General features: G+C 42.7%; 1 protein-coding gene across 1 annotated transcript in view; it reads left to right on the forward strand.

Annotated features, from left to right (window-relative positions):
- The first annotated feature begins 214 nt into the window (after positions 1 to 214).
- LOC118515210 overlaps positions 215 to 18,053 on the forward strand; it is a 28,763-nt gene continuing 10,924 nt past the window's right edge. The window contains exons 1-2 of the mRNA XM_036061905.1: positions 215 to 272; positions 16,307 to 17,696. Of these exons, the coding sequence (XP_035917798.1) occupies positions 16,431 to 17,696 (1,266 nt within the window). The 5' untranslated portion in view covers positions 215 to 272; positions 16,307 to 16,430. The remainder of the gene's footprint in view (positions 273 to 16,306; positions 17,697 to 18,053) is intronic.

Raw genomic sequence — 18,053 nt, forward strand, 5'->3', positions numbered from 1 at the left:
GTTTTGGGAGCTCATCTACACCACCGCGTCAGGAAAGCGATACAGCTCGAAGCATCCGAATCCGTCTTCTGGTCCGACTCTACCGTCACACTGAACTGGATTGCGTCTCCCCCAAACACTTGGAAGACCTTTGTGGCCAATCGCGTCGCCGAAGTGCAGCACCATTCTCATCCCCGGCAATGACTGGCCCGGACTGGTTTGTGCTTCCGTCATCCCACTGGCCACACCCGAATCCTGAATCGATTGACGGAGTTGATCTCGAAATCCGTCAGGTGAGTGCGAATATCGTTAGTACACCAACTCATCCGTGGTTCGATATCTACTCATCCTACACCAGACTGCTGCGCATCATTGCGCATTGCATACGTTTTGCACGCAACGCAAAACAGAAGGCGCGCACCCAGCAGCTGTCGCCGTCTTCATCATCACTGATGATACCGCCACCATACATCGCCGCTGCCAAAACTGCTCTCTGCAGATTAGCACAACAAGACGCCTTCTCCCTCGAAGTCCGACAACTGAAAAGAGGAGAAGCTTTAGCCAAGCAGTCATCATTACGCAAATTAAGCCCATTCATTGACGAGGAGGGTTTAATTCGGGTTGGAGGTCGATTGAAGCTGTCACAACTACCTTACCAATCGAAGCATCCCGTGGTACTTCCCAAGCATCACAAGCTCGCTCGCCTCATCGCAGAACACCATCACGAGGAGCTAATGCACGCCGGCGGAAGACTCCTACTGTCCCAGATAAGGGAAAGCTTCTGGCCCCTAGATGGACGTCGGCTGGTGAAAAGCATCGTGAGGAAATGTTTCCGATGCATTCGTCAGTATCCGGCACCCGCCCAGCAGCCCATTGGCCAGCTTCCCCAATCGCGCGTCACATGAAGCTGTTTAACGAAGCAGCACAAGCGATGAGCACACCTCCACCACGAGAGTGTATGCTGTTATCAGTACTTCGGTCGCAACGGTATACGTTGAATTGCGTGTCAGCTAGTAGTGCGCTGGGTATCGATTCGTCGAGCCAGGTTTCGGTAAGTACCAATACATCGAGATCAGCCTCAGATAATGCGAGTCGGGTGTTATTCAGCTTGGTGCGCAGTCCTCTAACGTTCTGGTAGTATAGGAGAAGCTCTAAGTTAGGAGCCTGTGCATGTGTCGGCGGAGTATCACGAAGAACACGTGTAGTTAAGGCAGTGGTGGCTCGGGCATAGTAGCGTGATGCGGATCGGAGAGCGGCGAATTCAGGTGGTTGGGCGGCAAGTTGACTCGTGTACTGGTGGTCGGAAGTGGTTCCCGGGGCCCTGTGTGCCAAAAATTCTGTGCTGTTTGTGAGGTGCGGTGGTCAGTGAATTCACGGAACACTATACCGTTGTGCCAAGTGGATGGTGAAAGCGCCTTTTCTTTTAAATCAGGCGACATCCCAACTTTAAAGGAGATAAAGCTGAGAGTGCCTGGATCCTTGTCACGTGGCACCAGTCTAATAGTGATGACGTCATCAGTACCTAGCTGAGAAGCCACCATCAGCTTGAAATCGGAGTCAGACACCGATGGAGCAATTCTGGTAAGGTATAACCAGAATTTCGGCCCGTTGGATACATTCAACGGGACGGTCAGCACGGTACGAGACGATGGTGAAATCGGTGCAGTGCCAACGTTGAGAGGTGGCGCAGAAACGGCATCAGGAGGCGTGAAATCGACAAGCCTACGTTTAGGCGCATTGCGGTTAGGAGCGTTTTGGGACGCTCGGTCCAGTTCACCGGGGCGGGAGCTTAATGGCGTTGCTGCGGCGGTTGATGATGTTAGTGGTGCGAGTGGCATCAACGTGTGCGTGTTGGAATTGCTCCTGTCAACAGCCGACAGTACATCAGCACGCACAGCATCCAAGACGGCAGTAAGACGACCGTCAAATTCGCGAAGCAACTCGTCCTTCAGAACATCGAGAGCGGTATTGAGTTCATTGAATATAGCTCTACCGTTAAGCCGTGATGCGTTGCAACTTGCGCAAATCCAGAGGGCTTGAGCATCGGGCCGTGTGAATTCCGGAAGAGCAGCTTCGGGGACTACAATACAACGAAGATGGTAAGATGTATCGCAGGAGCCCGCACACTTGTACAGTTCTTCGTTGCTTACAGGCAGGGAGCACAAAGGACAGGACGTATCCATCGTAAACACTGAGCTGCACTGACACAGGAACGAAACGCACTAACACAAAATAAGAACGAGTACGTTGGAACGTCGAGGACGCTAGCTCGAAAAATAGACGATAACAGCGCGGTGATGCAACAAAACAGGCCGGAATCTGACACGAATTGAGGACGAGACACCATTGCATCTATAGATAGCAAATTTCGCACGGCAAGGCTCGCAGAACACGTTGAAAACACGTAAAAACAACGGAGCTCGAAGAGGTTCCAATCGAACGTGACGAAGTCCAAGATCCGGCCGTAGCTCGATCAGACGATTAACCTTTTTTTCCTGGATAACCAAGAGAAGTATCTAACCGTGGTTCTTGCTTGGCTTGATTTCGCCTAATTCTTCCGACGGAGTGGGGAGACACCAAAGTGCGGGACCAACATCCGGAGGGAAGGCAAAGGTGAAACTTTCCCGATTCTGTATGGTTACCCAAACAATGAAACACAAGCTTCTTCGTTGTTCGTTGAGGTCTGGATTACGAGTCGATTTTATTCTCAAAAAATCCTGTCTTATATACTAAAATTCTCTGGGAAAAGAACATGAAATAGCATTACATCGATCTCCTTTATCCTAACTCGGTATGCCGATGCGTTTGACCCCTGCCTGGCGTCGGCTGGTGTAGGAGGTCTGTTAGTTTTGTTGTAGATGTTATGTTACAATGTCTGGAAATTGTGGTTAACGTTACCCTATCGTTTTATGGCCATGGGTAATGCATCGTGCATCTGTGGTTCAGATGCGTATGCCTATTTTCCTATTGCCTATTGCCTGCGCGTCGTTTACCCTTTTCGTCAAGTGATCTTTCCTTCATTGCCCTACGACCCTGCCTTGATCTTTGCATTGGTCGTTTTTTCGTAAAACTAATCGCGCAATGACAATGTATGCGTTGTGTTCTAGTGTTAACCCTTTTCGGCCCATGTTCTTCACTTTCGTTTTTATTACATGGCTTGAGTTTATTTATGATTTCCTGATGTCTGGATATTGTCCTTTTTCCTTTTTTTCCTATACTTTCGTTTTCTCATGGTAAGAGGTCGCCATCTGTGACTTAAGGTTGTTTTCCTAATATAATATTTTCCGGTGAGAATTTACCCTAAACAAAGATATTTAGTTATTTAAAGTTTTTCATCTAACTCTTGCCTGCCTGTCAGTTTAGCTCAATTTTATTTTGTCGCGTTCGCAACATTCCGGCCCACGTAAAACTACAAGTTTTACCAAATAATCGCGACGTATTACTGCGAGATAAAATTCAAATTCTCCCTTTGAGTTAATTTTCCTAATATTTTAATCAATTGAATTGTTTCGCACTCTCATAATACGACACCTGATTGTAATTGCACGCATTCTGCAGTTGACGGTTCATCGATGCTTGCAGTCGGTTTTAGAAACGGTTTACAGTTGTTTAGCTGGTGAGGATGCGTTGGTGCTCGTAGGTTGTCGCGGCGATAACGAAGGAGATGATAGTTGTGAGGCATAATTCACTGTTGGTTGCACATTGGACTACTCGTTGGGCTGCGCGTTGGGCGTTGAAGCTCAGATACGACATTGATTGACACGATTATCAAAAGTCTCTACAGGATAAGAGATGTAGATATCGATAGTTGAAGATACATTCGAATCAGCTAGTCGACCAAGATTAAAGTTTAGACCGCAGTAAGGCGTTTTGCGGAAACTATTGTAAACTTGGATGTTGTTCATTTCTGATTTAGTTGCACAGAAGAAGTGACTCTCTCATCACTTTGTATAACAGGTTTTTCATCTTCTGGACATCTCAGCATCTTGACCTTGCTTTCCATCAGAATCGACCCATATGACCAAACAGTAGTCTCTCGATGGCGTAAGCAAGACATACAGCATATGTTCGACCTTGAACGTTTGATTGTTGAACATTAGCTGGCTTTCTTCGTAGATTATAGTTGTGACTTTACACACCCTTTGAAGTTCCACTTTTTTGTTGAGATAGCCAATTTCGTATCTAAGCACTAGCCAACCGCATATTACCGTTTCGTAGTTCCCTTCGACGTTGACCGTTGTCATCTAATTGTTGATAGTAGACCAACTGTTTCTACCGGATGAAGAATGACGCTCTGAAGACTTATCTGATTCTGGTTGAACTCAGACGTTACTGATGAAATGCGTTGCCCTTGCGCGGGTGCGTTGCAATTACAAGACTTTTGATATAGAGAGTCATAGTCGATTTTTTCTAACGTTTGAGCTAATCTCTTCACTACTACTCTTTTAGAAAACTAATGTGTATTTTTTCTCGCAATGTCCATTTGACGATCGTTTTTTACTTTGAATTTTTGAAAGTTAAAATACTTGAACGCTTCATTGGTGTCGATGTGATTTGATAGATTTTCTTGTCTTCTTATATCATTTGTGGCATGCAAGAGGCTTTTTTCTTTTTAGAATAGTTTGTTGGTTGCAATCAAATATGAAATCAATCCCCTTGCTGTATTACCCAGAACTTCAGCTGAAAAGAGAAATAACATGATTAATATAAAGGTCGATACATTGTGGAACAATACCCTGAGGCCTTTGATTAAACCAATAAACCCTTTTCCTATAGGCTTAATCGTTTGTGTGATTGCAGTAGCTTTCCTTGAGCTGGGTGTCAAAACCTCGTAGTTCCATGTATCAGGAATTATTTTCTTACTTTTCATCTTTATTGTCGGTAATTCTTTATCGATTACCTCTTCGATAATATTTTCTTCATGAATTCCTATAAAACTACTTTCAATTGGTCCTTTATTGGGTAGCCTTTGCTTCTTGTTTAACGGTGATTCAAACTTTTGTTTGCCGTAAACATTCAAATCCGCCAGTTCATTAACTGGACGGCGATATTTCCCGTGTAAAGTTTTTACAGGTGTAGATCCTTTTCGATCTTTTTTCATCTGTACTTCCATAAAAAAGTTAGAGTTTGCGATGCAGGTAGAAATCCTATTTCTTTTCTTTTTTGTAGTTGATGCCTCAAGAACTGAATTTTTATTTATTAATTTGTAGCTTTTTGGACCTTTCCGCATTTGTCTCTCTTTGACTGATGGCTATTGATATCTCTGCAAATTATTTTTTCAGATTTTATTTTCCGTCGTTTTGCTGATTGTTTTAAGCTTGACTTTGCAATATCCGTAGGTTAAGAAATTTGAACACCTGGTTTTAATCCATACTTTTCTACTGAAAATTTGTTGGATATTGGTTTACGAAGACCTTCTTTCTCTTGTACTATCTTGGAATATTCCTCTTCTTGGCTTTCGGTTGTTTTTCCGTAAATTAGCTAACCTAATCTTGTCCTCATTGCTATCGGTTCCGTGGGTTTACCATATTTATGTTTAAACCCCATTAATAAATGATTGTTATTCAAGCCGAACATTATAGTGGGTTGAATGTTTTGAAATCCTGAAACAGGAAGATTAGCAAACAGGAAGGTGAGGATATTTTTTGCTTAGATCATCATAATCTAAAGATTGAACAGGTAATTTCAAATCTTTAACCGTTCTCACATTCTTCAGTTGAAAACCCTTTTTAGTTGATTCTTAATTCCACGTTTTGGCTTCTAACGTGTTCAGTTTGTTTGCCTTGTGTCCATAGTAATTGGAGCGGTTTTATTTCCCCATTTAGGTTAAGTTGTCGCGCAACCTTTTCTTCTAATAGGGTTGAGGATGAACCTGGGTCTAATAGCGCATAGGTTTTTATTTTGTGATCGCCGTTTATTAATTCAACTGGCAACACTTGGAAACGCGTTGATGATGTTGCTTCTAGTTCTTGATGATTGTTTACTCCTGCGATTTCAAAATTTTGAGGTACATGAAGCATTTTATGATGCTTATCGATGCATCCATTTATCCCGCATATTGGCGCGGATCTACAATCATGTATTGTATGATTGTTAGATTTCAAGCAACCTAAACATAAACCTCTATTTTAAGCAATTTTTATTCGCTCAGATGGCACCTCATTGACCAATCCATAACATTTGATCGTTTCATGTAGCTTATTGCATATTAAGCATTTGCTTGCTTCTTTCGAATTCTGTTCGAAATCCTTACCCCTTTTTGATTGGTTGTGTAAAACCTTTGTATGGGAGTTTTTGTTCGTGGAGATGAATGCCTCCACGTTGTGTATGTGCGGATGTTGTTTTTAACATGTTTGCCGCTTTAGCGAAAGGTCTCAGCCAATCGCATAGGTTTTCTAAAGTTTGAACCTTTAACGGTGATTCCGCTTCAGCCATATACTGGGCTCTTCATTCCTGAATTTGGTGTGGTAGCCTAGCAGTCAACTCCAACACTAGAGTGTGGTCTTTCAAGTAATCTGGTTCCTTCATTAAATTAACTACTTGAATGAGGTTTTCTAAAGCGTTTACCATTTCCACGACAATGCTTTTGGAATCTCCTCTCCAGATTATTACGTAGCTCAAGATACACTAAATCTGTTCTCCCGACGGAGTTCTTTAAGCGTGCCATTATTTCTGGCACGTTTGAAGAATCCAACATTAGTTGTTGAACGCTTTTGAGGGCTGGTCCATATAAGGCCTGTTTAAGGCGGTTTAAATTCTCTAAATTAGAGAATGTTCCCTCCTCATTAGTATCATCAAATGTTTGTTTAAAATTTGGCCATTCTACAGGATTCCAGCCAAATCTCGCCAACTGCATAAGCGACTGTCTTTTTAATAGCGTTTCTGTGTGCGGCGGTCCTTGCTTATCGTTTGTAAGTGTGGTTATCGCCTTTACAAGTTCTTGTATTTGATCTTTTGATTGTTCTTGTTGACCAAGCAATAGTCGTGAGAACATAGCCTCTGTATCCTTACTAGCAGATTCTTTGGGCAATCTATTAAGTTCGTACGCTATTTTTTGACATTTTACGCAAAGCCAACATTCTTCAGGCTTTGGTTTACGTGATAGTTTGGCACATGTTAAATGAAACCATCTATCACATTCATAGCATGAGATCATGTTTTCTGCGGAAGAGTCTTCCGCCACGCACAATCGGCAACTGCCGGATGTGTTTGTTTTAAATGTATAAGGCGGATCTTTGAAATTCCTACTCTGAGCTATAAAATAAGAAAGTTTGACTTACCGTTTTCGGTGTTAGCTTTCCTTGACGTGCCCGGTAGTTTAATGTGGTCTCGATCTCGCTGATACTTCACTCCGGAGTCGTACTAAAATACCATCTGCGCCGATAGTCAACTGACTTACTCCGTTAAGATACGCCTTATGAGAACTCATTCCCACGTGCTTATTGCTGATTAGCTTCCTTTATGCACTGGTAATTTTATGTCCTCAATTTGTTTAAACTCGAGCACTTTAATGTGATCGCAACGCCATTCACTCGGTTTACTTATTATTCCGCGGTTGTCCACGTACTGATTGTTAAACACGATTTCTTTCGTAAGCATAGACGTCTTCGCTAAACATTTAAAGTTACTTTCGAGTTTGTTTCGGATGTGAACTTTTTTCGTTCACTCCGGAGCCGTATTGTAACACTATTGTTCTCGAATAGTAAAATAACGTACTCCTTTTAGTTCTACCTTTTTAAAAGAACTTTATTACCCTTTGGTATTGGTTAGTTCGGAGCCGTGTTTATTGCTTATATATAGCTAATATCACGCACTGGCACTCACTGATGCTCTCCGATTTTGTTCTGCACTTGTGCACATTGATATGATCGCAACGGCACTTGATCGGTTAACTTATAGCACTGTAGTTCTTACGTGTATTAATTGTAAACCGTTCCACTCGCTGCAATTCACTTTATTTTTCACGAGCGCAGAATTTAAAGCTGAACCTTTTTGAAGCACTGCTTGGTGCGGGTTCAGTTAGAGGCTGTTCTTTTGGCGACAGCACACCACGAACGTAAGTTCGCTCGAATGAGTTGTTAACGCGCGCGGATATTAACAACTCCTCTCTGGAGCCACCATTTGTTAGTTCGATAACGAACCGTTGTTGAACCAACCACGCGAAGGAATGATCGATTCGGGAAATCTCCGCGCAGATTCCTGGCCTTGTCAGAGTTGCTTGAATCAGGCGGCTAACCTTTTTTCCTGGATAACCAAAAGAAGTTTTTTGCGGCGGACTCGCACTTCACTAACTCGGCGTGGACAACGGGAATGCAGTAGCTCGATCAGACGATTAACCTTTTTTCCTGGATAACCAGGAGAAGTATCTAACCGTGGTTCTTGCTTGGCTTATTTTAGCCTAATTCTTCCGACGGAGTGGGGAGACACCAAAGTGCGGGACCAACATCCGGAGGGAAGGCAAAGGTGAAACTTTCCCGATTCTGTATGGATACCCAAACAATGAAACACAAGCTTCTTCGTTGAGGTTTGGATTACAAGTCGATTTTATTCTTAAAAAATCCTGTATTATATACTAAAATAATCCCGAAAAATAGGTTGTTAGAATGAAAGGAAAAGTTTAAAAGAGATAGCACCTCTTTTTACCTGAGGTAACATAAATCTATAGCGTCGGGCGTATCCCGAACCTTGAAGCGACGTTTTCTTATCTGTTTATGGTTCTGGACCGTGAGATCGCGTGGGCGATCCTTTTTTTATGGCTCTGGGTAATGTATCGCGCATCGTCCTATGCATATTTTGATATGCTAAATCTATAGTGCAAGTGTGTATGTTTATTTTTTGCCTGTGCGTCGTTTACTCTATTCGCGAGTGATCTTTCCGTCACTGCACTACGGATAATACGATCGTACCTTGATCTTCGCGTTGGTCCTTTTTCATGAAACTAAATGCGCAGTGATAATGTATGTGTTAGGCTCTTTTCCGGTCTATGTTCTTTACTCTTGTATTTTATCACATGGCCTGAGTTTATTTATGATTTCCTGATGTCTGGATAATTTCGAGCAGTTTTATGACATGTTTTTACACGTTACCATTGTTTATCATAGTTTCATTATTCCTTTTGGTACGAGGCCTTTTTGTGAGTTTAGGTTTTTCCTAAATTAATATTTGCCGATGAGAATTTACCCTAAATAAAGATATTAAGTTATTTAAAGTTTTTCATCTAACTTTTGCAGGCCTTACAGTTTAGCTCAATTTTATTTTGTCGCGTTCGCAACATTCCGGCCCTCGTAAAACTACAAGTTTTACCAAATAATCGCGACGTATTACTGCGAGATAAAATTCAAATTCTCCCTTTGAGTTAATTTTCCTAATATTTTAATCAATTGAATTGTTTCGCACTCTCATAATACGACACCTGATTGTAATTTCACGCATTCTGCCGTTGACGGTCCATCGATGCTTGCAGTCGGTTTTAGAAACGATTTACAGTTGTTTAGCTGGTGAGGATGCGTTGGTGCTCGTAGGTTGTCGCGGCGATAACGAAGGAGATGATAGTTGTGAGGCATAATTCACTGTTGGTTGCACATTGGACTACTCGTTGGGCTGCGCGTTGGGCGTTGAAGCTCAGATACGACATTGATTGACACGATTATCAAAAATCTCTACAGGATAAGAGATGTAGATATCGATAGTTGAAGATACATTCGAATCAGCTAGTCGACCAAGATTAAAGTTTAGACCGCAGTAAGGCGTTTTGCGGAAACTATTGTAAACTTGGATGTTGTTCATTTCTGATTTAGTTGCACAGAAGAAGTGACTCTCTCATCACTTTGTATAACAGGTTTTTCATCTTCTGGACATCTCAGCATCTTGACCTTGCTTTCCATCAGAATCGACCCATATGACCAAACAGTAGTCTCTCGATGGCGTAAGCAAGACATACAGCATATGTTCGACCTTGAACGTTTGATTGTTGAACATTAGCTGGCTTTCTTCGTAGATTATAGTTGTGACTTTACACACCCTTTGAAGTTCCACTTTTTTGTTGAGATAGCCAATTTCGTATCTAAGCACTAGCCAACCGCATATTACCGTTTCGTAGTTCCCTTCGACGTTGACCGTTGTCATCTAATTGTTGATAGTAGACCAACTGTTTCTACCGGATGAAGAATGACGCTCTGAAGACTTATCTGATTCTGGTTGAACTCAGACGTTACTGATGAAATGCGTTGCCCTTGCGCGGGTGCGTTGCAATTACAAGACTTTTGATATAGAGAGTCATAGTCGATTTTTTCTAACGTTTGAGCTAATCTCTTCACTACTACTCTTTTAGAAAACTAATGTGTATTTTTTCTCGCAATGTCCATTTGACGATCGTTTTTTACTTTGAATTTTTGAAAGTTAAAATACTTGAACGCTTCATTGGTGTCGATTTGATTTGATAGATTTTCTTGTCTTCTTATATCATTTGTGGCATGCAAGAGGCTTTTTTCTTTTTAGAATAGTTTGTTGGTTGCAATCAAATATGAAATCAATCCCCTTGCTGTATTACCCAGAACTTCAGCTGAAAAGAGAAATAACATGATTAATATAAAGGTCGATACATTGTGGAACAATACCCTGAGGCCTTTGATTAAACCAATAAACCCTTTTCCTATAGGCTTAATCGTTTGTGTTATTGCAGTAGCTTTCCTTGAGCTGGGTGTCAAAACCTCGTAGTTCCATGTATCAGGAATTATTTTCTTACTTTTCATCTTTATTGTCGGTAATTCTTTACCTCTTCGATAATATTTTCTTCATGAATTCCTATAAAACTACTTTCAATTGGTCCTTTATTGGGTAGCCTTTGCTTCTTGTTTAACGGTGATTCAAACTTTTGTTTGCCGTAAACATTCAAATCCGCCAGTTCATTAACTGGACGGCGATATTTCCCGTGTAAAGTTTTTACAGGTGTAGATCCTTTTCGATCTTTTTTCATCTGTACTTCCATAAAAAAGTTCGAGTTTGCGATGCAGGTAGAAATCCTATTTCTTTTCTTTTTTGTAGTTGATGCATCAAGAACTGAATTTTTATTTATTAATTTGTAGCTCTTTTGACGAATCTCTCCGGATTTGTCTCTCTTTGACTGATGGCTATTGATATCTCTGCGAATTATTTTTTAAGATTTTATTTTCCGTCGTTTTGCTGGTTGTTTTAAGCTTGACTTTGCAATATCCGTAGGTTAAGAAATTTGAACACCTGGTTTTAATCCACACTTTTCTACTGAAAATTTGGTGGATATTGGTTTACGAAGACCTTCTTTCTCTTGTACTATCTTGGAATATTCCTCTTCTTGGCTTTCGGTTGTTTTTCCGTAAATTAGCTAACCTAATCATGTCCTCATTGCTATCGGTTCCGTGGGTTTACCATATTTATGTTTAAACCCCATTAATAAATGATTGTTATTCAAGCCGAACATTATAGTGGGTTGAATGTTTTGAAATCCTGAAACAGGAAGATTAGCAAACAGGAAGGTGAGGATATTTTTTGCTTAGATCATCATAATCTAAAGATTGAACAGGTAATTTCAAATCTTTAACCGTTCTCACATTCTTCAGTTGAAAACCCTTTTTAGTTGGACTCTTGATTCTCAATTCCACGTTTTGGCTTTTAACGTGTCCAGTTTGTTTGCCTTGTGTCCATAGTAATTGGAGCGGTTTTACTTCCCCATTTAGGTTAAGTTGTCGCGCAACTTTTTCTTCTAATAGGGTCGAGGATGAACCTGGGTCTAATAGCGCATAGGTTTTTATTTTGTGATCGCCGTTTATTAATTCAACTGGCAACACTTGGAAACGCGTTGATGATGTTGCTTCTAGTTCTTGATGATTGTTTACTCCTGCGATTTCAAAATTTTGAGGTACATGAAGCATTTTATGATGCTTATCGGTGCATCCATTTATCCCGCATATTGGCGCGGATCTACAATCATGTATTGTATGATTGTTAGATTTCAAGCAACCTAAACATAAACCTTTATTTTAAGCAATTTTTATTCGCTCAGATGGCACCTCATTGACAAATGCATAACATTTGATCGTTTCATGTAGCTTATTGCATATTAAGCATTTGCTTGCTTCTTTCGAATTCTGTTCGAAATCCTTACCCCTTTTGATTGGTTGTGTAAAACCTTTGTATGGGAGTTTTTGTTCGTGGAGATGAATGCCTCCACGTTGTGTATGTGCGGATGTTGTTTTTAACATGTTTGCCGCTTTAGCGAAAGGTCTCAGCCAATCGCATAGGTTTTCTAAAGTTTGAACCTTTAACGGTGATTCAGCTTCAGCCATATACTGGGCTCTTCTTTCCTGAATTTGGTGTGGTAGCCTAGCAGTCAACTCCAACACTAGAGTGTGGTCTTTCAAGTAATCAGGTTCCTTCATTAAATTAACTACTTGAATGAGGTTTTCTAAAGCGTTTACCATTTCCACGACAATGCTTTTGGAATCTCCTCTCCAGATTATTACGTAGCTCAAGATACACTAAATCTGTTCTCCCGACGGAGTTCTTTAAGCGTGCCATTATTTCTGGCACGATTGAAGAATCCAACATTAGTTGTTGAACGCTTTTGAGGGCTGGTCCATATAAAGCCTGTTTAAGGCAATTTAAAATTTCTAAATTAGAGAATCTTCCCTCCTCATTAGTATCATCAAATGTTTGTTTAAAATTTGGCCATTCTACAGGATTCCAGCCAAATCTCGGCAACTGCATAAGCGACTGTCTTTTTAATAGCGTTTCTGTGTGCGGCGGTCCTTGCTTATCGTTTGTAAGTGTGGTTATCGCCTTTACAAGTTCTTGTATTTGATCTTTTGATTGTTCTTGTTGACCAAGCAATAGTCGTGAGAACATAGCCTCTGTATCCTTACTAGCAGATTCTTTGGGCAATCTATTAAGTTCGTACGCTATTTTTTGACATTTTACGCAAAGCCAACATTCTTCCGGGTTTGGTTTACGTGATAGTTTGGCACATGTTAAATGAAACCATCTATGACATTCATAGCATGAAATCATGCTTTCTTCGGAAGTGTCTTCCGCCACGCACAATCGGCAACTGCTGGATGTGTTCGTGGTAAATTTATATGGCATGTCGTCGGATCTTTAAAATTCCTAGTCTGAGCTATAAAATAAGAAAGTTTGCCTTACCGTTTTCGGTGTTACCTTTCCTTGAAGTGCCCGGTAGTTTAATGTGGTCTCGATCTCGCTGATACTTCACTCTGGAGTCGTACTAAAATACCATCTGCGCTGATGGTCACTGACTTACTCCGTTAAGATACGCCTTACGAGAACTCTTTCCCACGTGCTTATTGCTGATTAGCTTCCTTTATGCACTGGTAATTTTATGTCCTCAATTGTTTAAACTCGAGCACTTTAATGCGATCGCAACGTCATTCACTCGGTTTACTTATTGTTCTGCGGTTGTCCACGAACTGATTGTTAAACACGATTTATGCTATAATACGATTTCTTTCATAAGCATAGACGTCTTCACTAAAGAGTTTTTCTTTCTCAAACATTTAAAGTTTCTTTCGAGTTTGTTTCGGATGTGTACTTTTTTCGTTCACTCCGGAGCCGAATTGTAACACTATTGTTCTCGGATAGTAAAATAACGTACTCTGTTTAGTTCTACCTTTTTGGAAGAACTTTATTACCCTCTGGTATGGGTTAGTTCGGAGCCGTGTTTATTGCTTCTATATAGCTTATATCACGCACTGGCACTCACTGATGCTCTCCGATTTTGTTCTGCACTTGTGCACATTGATATGATCGCAACGGCACTCGATCGGTTAACTTATAGCACTGTAGTGCAGATTCCTGGTCTTGTCAGAGTTGCTTGAATCAGGCGGCTAACCTTTTTTCCTGGATAACCAAGAGAAGTTTTTAGCGGCGGACTCGCACTTCACTAACTCGGCGTGGACAACGGGAATGCCGTAGCTCGATCAGACGATTAACCTTTTTTCCTGGATAACCAGGAGAAGTATCTAACCGTGGTTCTTGCTTGGCTTGATTTCGCCTAATTCTTCCGACGGAGTGGGGAGAAACCAAAGTGCGGGACCAACATCCGGAGAGAAGGCAAAGGTGAAACTTTCCCGATTCTGTATGGATACCCAAACAATGAAACACAAGCTTCTTCGTTGAGGTCTGGATTACAAGTCGATTTTATTCTCAAAATATCCTGTCTTATATACTAAAATAATCACGAAAATTAGGTTGTTAGAATGAAAGGAAAAGTTTAAAAGAGAAAGCCCCTTTTTTTACCTGAGGTAACATAAACCTATAGTGTCGGGCGTATCCCGAACCTATACGGATAGCGGATAGCGGATAATACGATCGTACCTTGATCTTAGCGTTGGTCCTTTTTCATGAAACTAAATGCGCAGCGATAATGCATGTGTTAGGCTCTTTTCCGGTCTATGTTTTTTAATCTTGTCTTATCACATGGCCTAAGTTTATTTAGCATTTCCTGATGTCTGGATAATTTCGAGCTGTTTTATGACATGTCCTTACACGTTACCATTGTTTATCATAGTTTCATTATTCCTTTTGGTACGAGGCCTTTTTGTGAGTTTAGGTTTTTCCTAAATTAATATTTGCCGATGAGAATTTACCCTAAATAAAGATATTTAGTTATTTAAAGTTTTTCATCTAACTCTTGCATGCCTGTCAGTTAGCTCAATTTTATTTTGTCGAGTTCGCAACACCACCCAACGTGATGATTTAGGCCGATACATCGTTCGCCTTCCCAGACGCCCAGACTTCAACGAAAAGCTCGGTGTGTCGAAAGCAGCTGCATTGCGACGTTTTCAGTTTCTGGAGAGAAGATTAGAGCGCGATCCACAGTTAAAATCAGCGTATCACGATTTCATGAAGGAGTATTTAGAGCTTGGTCACATGTCTCCCGTAACTACCAAAGTTGCAGAAAAACAGGAATACTATTTGCCGCATCACCCCGTCTTCAAAGCCTCTAGTTCCACCACGAAAGTGAGAGTAGTGTTTGACGGTTCTGCAAAAACGAGTACAGGTTATTCGTTAAATGATGTTCTATGTGTCGGACCTACAGTGCAAGATGACCTACTTGATGTAATTCTGCGTTTCCGTTCGTACCCGGTTGCTCTTGTTGGTGATATAGCGAAAATGTATCGGCAGGTCTTGCTTCATCCCGACGATCGCCGCTTCGTACGCATCCTGTTTCGTTTTTCGCCTCAAACACCAGTCCACACTTACGAACTCAATACGGTCACGTACGGTCTCACGCCATCCTCGTTCCTAGCTACACGCACTTTGCTTCAACTAGTGGAAGATGAAGGTTCCGACTATTCGCCTGCTTGCTCTGCCCTCAAACGAAACTTTTACGTCGACGATTTCATGGTGGAGCCGATACCGTGGAAGATGCGCTCCTTCTTCGTAAAGAGCTTGCTGGTGTACTTGCCAAGGGTGGGTTCGAACTGCGCAAATGGACCTCGAATCGCCTCGATGTGCTGTCTGGTTTGTGTGCTGATCAAATCGGTACGCAGTCCTTGTACCAGTTTGTTCCCAACGAGACAGTGAAGGCGCTTGGCATCTCCTGGAAACCTGAATCTGATGAATTGTGCTCCGAACCCAACGTTTGTGACGAACCAACCACACTTACCCGTCGATCCATTTTGTCATGCACTGCCAAAATGTATGACCCACTCGGATTAATCGCCCCGATTATCATCCGCGCAAAGATGCTGATGCAAGAGCTGTGGCTACTGAGATCCGTCTGGGACGATCCCGTCCCCGATGTCATCTTCAACAAGTGGAAGGCGATTCAGCCCGATTGGAACTCTCTTCGAGAATGTAAAATTAATCGTTATGTTCTCTTACCCCATTCTAAAGCAGAGCTCCACACCTTCACCGATGCTTCCGAGACAGCCTACGGCGCGTGCGTTTATGCGCGCTGTGAGAACGCGTCAGGAGAGGTCCGAGTCAGGCTCCTAGCATCTAAGTCCCGGGTGGCACTTCTTAAACGCATCACGCTACCGAGGTTGGAGCTTAGCGCTGCTGTTTTGGGAGCTCATCTACACCACCGCGTCAGGAAAGCGATACAGCTCGAAGCATCCGACTCCGTCTTCTGGTCCGACTCTACCGTCACACTGAACTGGATTGCGTCTCCCCCAAACACTTGGAAGACCTTTGTGGCCAATCGCGTCGCCGAAGTGCAGCACCATTCTCATCCCCGGCAATGACTGGCCCGGACTGGCTTGTGCTTCCGTCATCCCACTGGCCACACCCGAATCCTGAATCGATTGACGGAGTTGATCTCGAAATCCGTCAGGTGATTGCGAATATCGTTAGTACACCAACGACTGCTGCGCATCATTGCGCATTGCATACGTTTTGCACGCAACGCAAAACAGAAAGCGCGCACCCAGCAGCTGTCGCCGTCTTCATCATCACTGATGATACCGCCACCATACATCGCCGCTGCCAAAACTGCTCTCTGCAGATTAGCACAACAAGACGCTTTCTCCCTCGAAGTCCGACAACTGAAAAGAGGAGAAGCTTTAGCCAAGCAGTCATCATTACGCAAATTAAGCCCATTCATTGACGAGGAGGGTTTAATTCGGGTTGGAGGTCGATTGAAGCTGTCACAACTACCTTACCAATCGAAGCATCCCGTGGTACTTCCCAAGCATCACAAGCTCGCTCGCCTCATCGCAGAACTCCATCACGAGGAGCTAATGCACGCCGGCGGAAGACTCCTACTGTCCCAAATAAGGGAAAGCTTCTGGCCCCTAGATGGACGTCGGCTGGTGAAAAGCATCGTGAGGAACTGTTTCCGATGCATTCGTCAGTATCCGGCACCCGCCCAGCAGCCCATTGGCCAGCTTCCCCAATCGCGCGTCACACCTGGTCGTCCTTTCGCGGTTACTGGAGTGGACTACGCTGGACCGCTCTACCTGAAGCCAGCACATCGCCGAGCCGCAGCCGTTAAAAGCTACTTGTGCGTTTTCGTGTGTTTCGCTACGAAGGCCGTGCACTTGGAGCTCATGGGTGACCTCATAACCGCCGGATTTCTCGCTGCTTTACGCCGTTTCACTTACCGACGAGGCCTTCCATCCCACATGCATTCCGACAACGGGAAGAACTTCGAAGGAGCCGCACATGAGCTTGGGGAGCTTTTCAAGCTTTTCGAGGACGAGCAACACCGGAACACCGTCGCTGCTGCTTGTGCTGATAAGGGCAGCGATTGGCACTTCACCCCTCCAAAAGCACCACATTTCGTTGGGTTATGGGAAGCCGCCGTGAAGACAGCAAAAAGGCATCTCTATCGACACCTGGGCAGCACGAGGCTTTCGTACGAGGGTTACTGCATTGTCCTTCACAAAATAGGGGCAGCAATGAACTCCCGACCCTTACTACCGCTGTCTGACGATCCCGACGATTTGGCCGCACTCACTTCCGCACATTTCCTGATTGGGTCATCTCTACACGCCGTTCCTGAACCGGACTACACGCGTCTGAAGTCCAGTACACTCAATGATCTTCAGAAGTGGCAGCTTCTGGTTCAACGCTTCTGGAAACATTGGGCAACCGAGTACCTACAAGAGATGCAAAAAACCTACACTCAGTCGGGCGGCAACAACAGCAACATACTCACCGGCAGATTGGTTGTGCTGATGAACGAATCGCTACCAACTACGCGTTGGCCACTTGCGCGCAAAGTATTAAATATAATTGCATTAGGAGAAATAAACTCTCTTACCTGCGAACTTCCAAGCAACACAAACGACGGTAAATATTCACCACTGCATCAAAAAAACCATATCCGAAAACTCCCGCGAACGAACAGTAGGCATTTAAATATTTTTACAGATCATAGACCTTTAGTCTATTTGTTTACTATGAATAATCCTTCGTGCCGTTTAACTAAATTTAGACTTGCGCTAGAAGAGTACAATTTTACTGTGTGCTGTAAAAAAGGTGCTGTATACTGTGTGCTATAAAACGTAGTAACCGACACATTATCTAGATTACCATTATCTGATATTAAATCCATAAATATACAAGAAGAAGTTCTA

This window comes from Anopheles stephensi (assembly GCF_013141755.1).
Source record: "Anopheles stephensi strain Indian chromosome Y unlocalized genomic scaffold, UCI_ANSTEP_V1.0 chrY33, whole genome shotgun sequence".
Classification (NCBI taxonomy): Eukaryota; Metazoa; Arthropoda; class Insecta; order Diptera; family Culicidae; genus Anopheles; species Anopheles stephensi.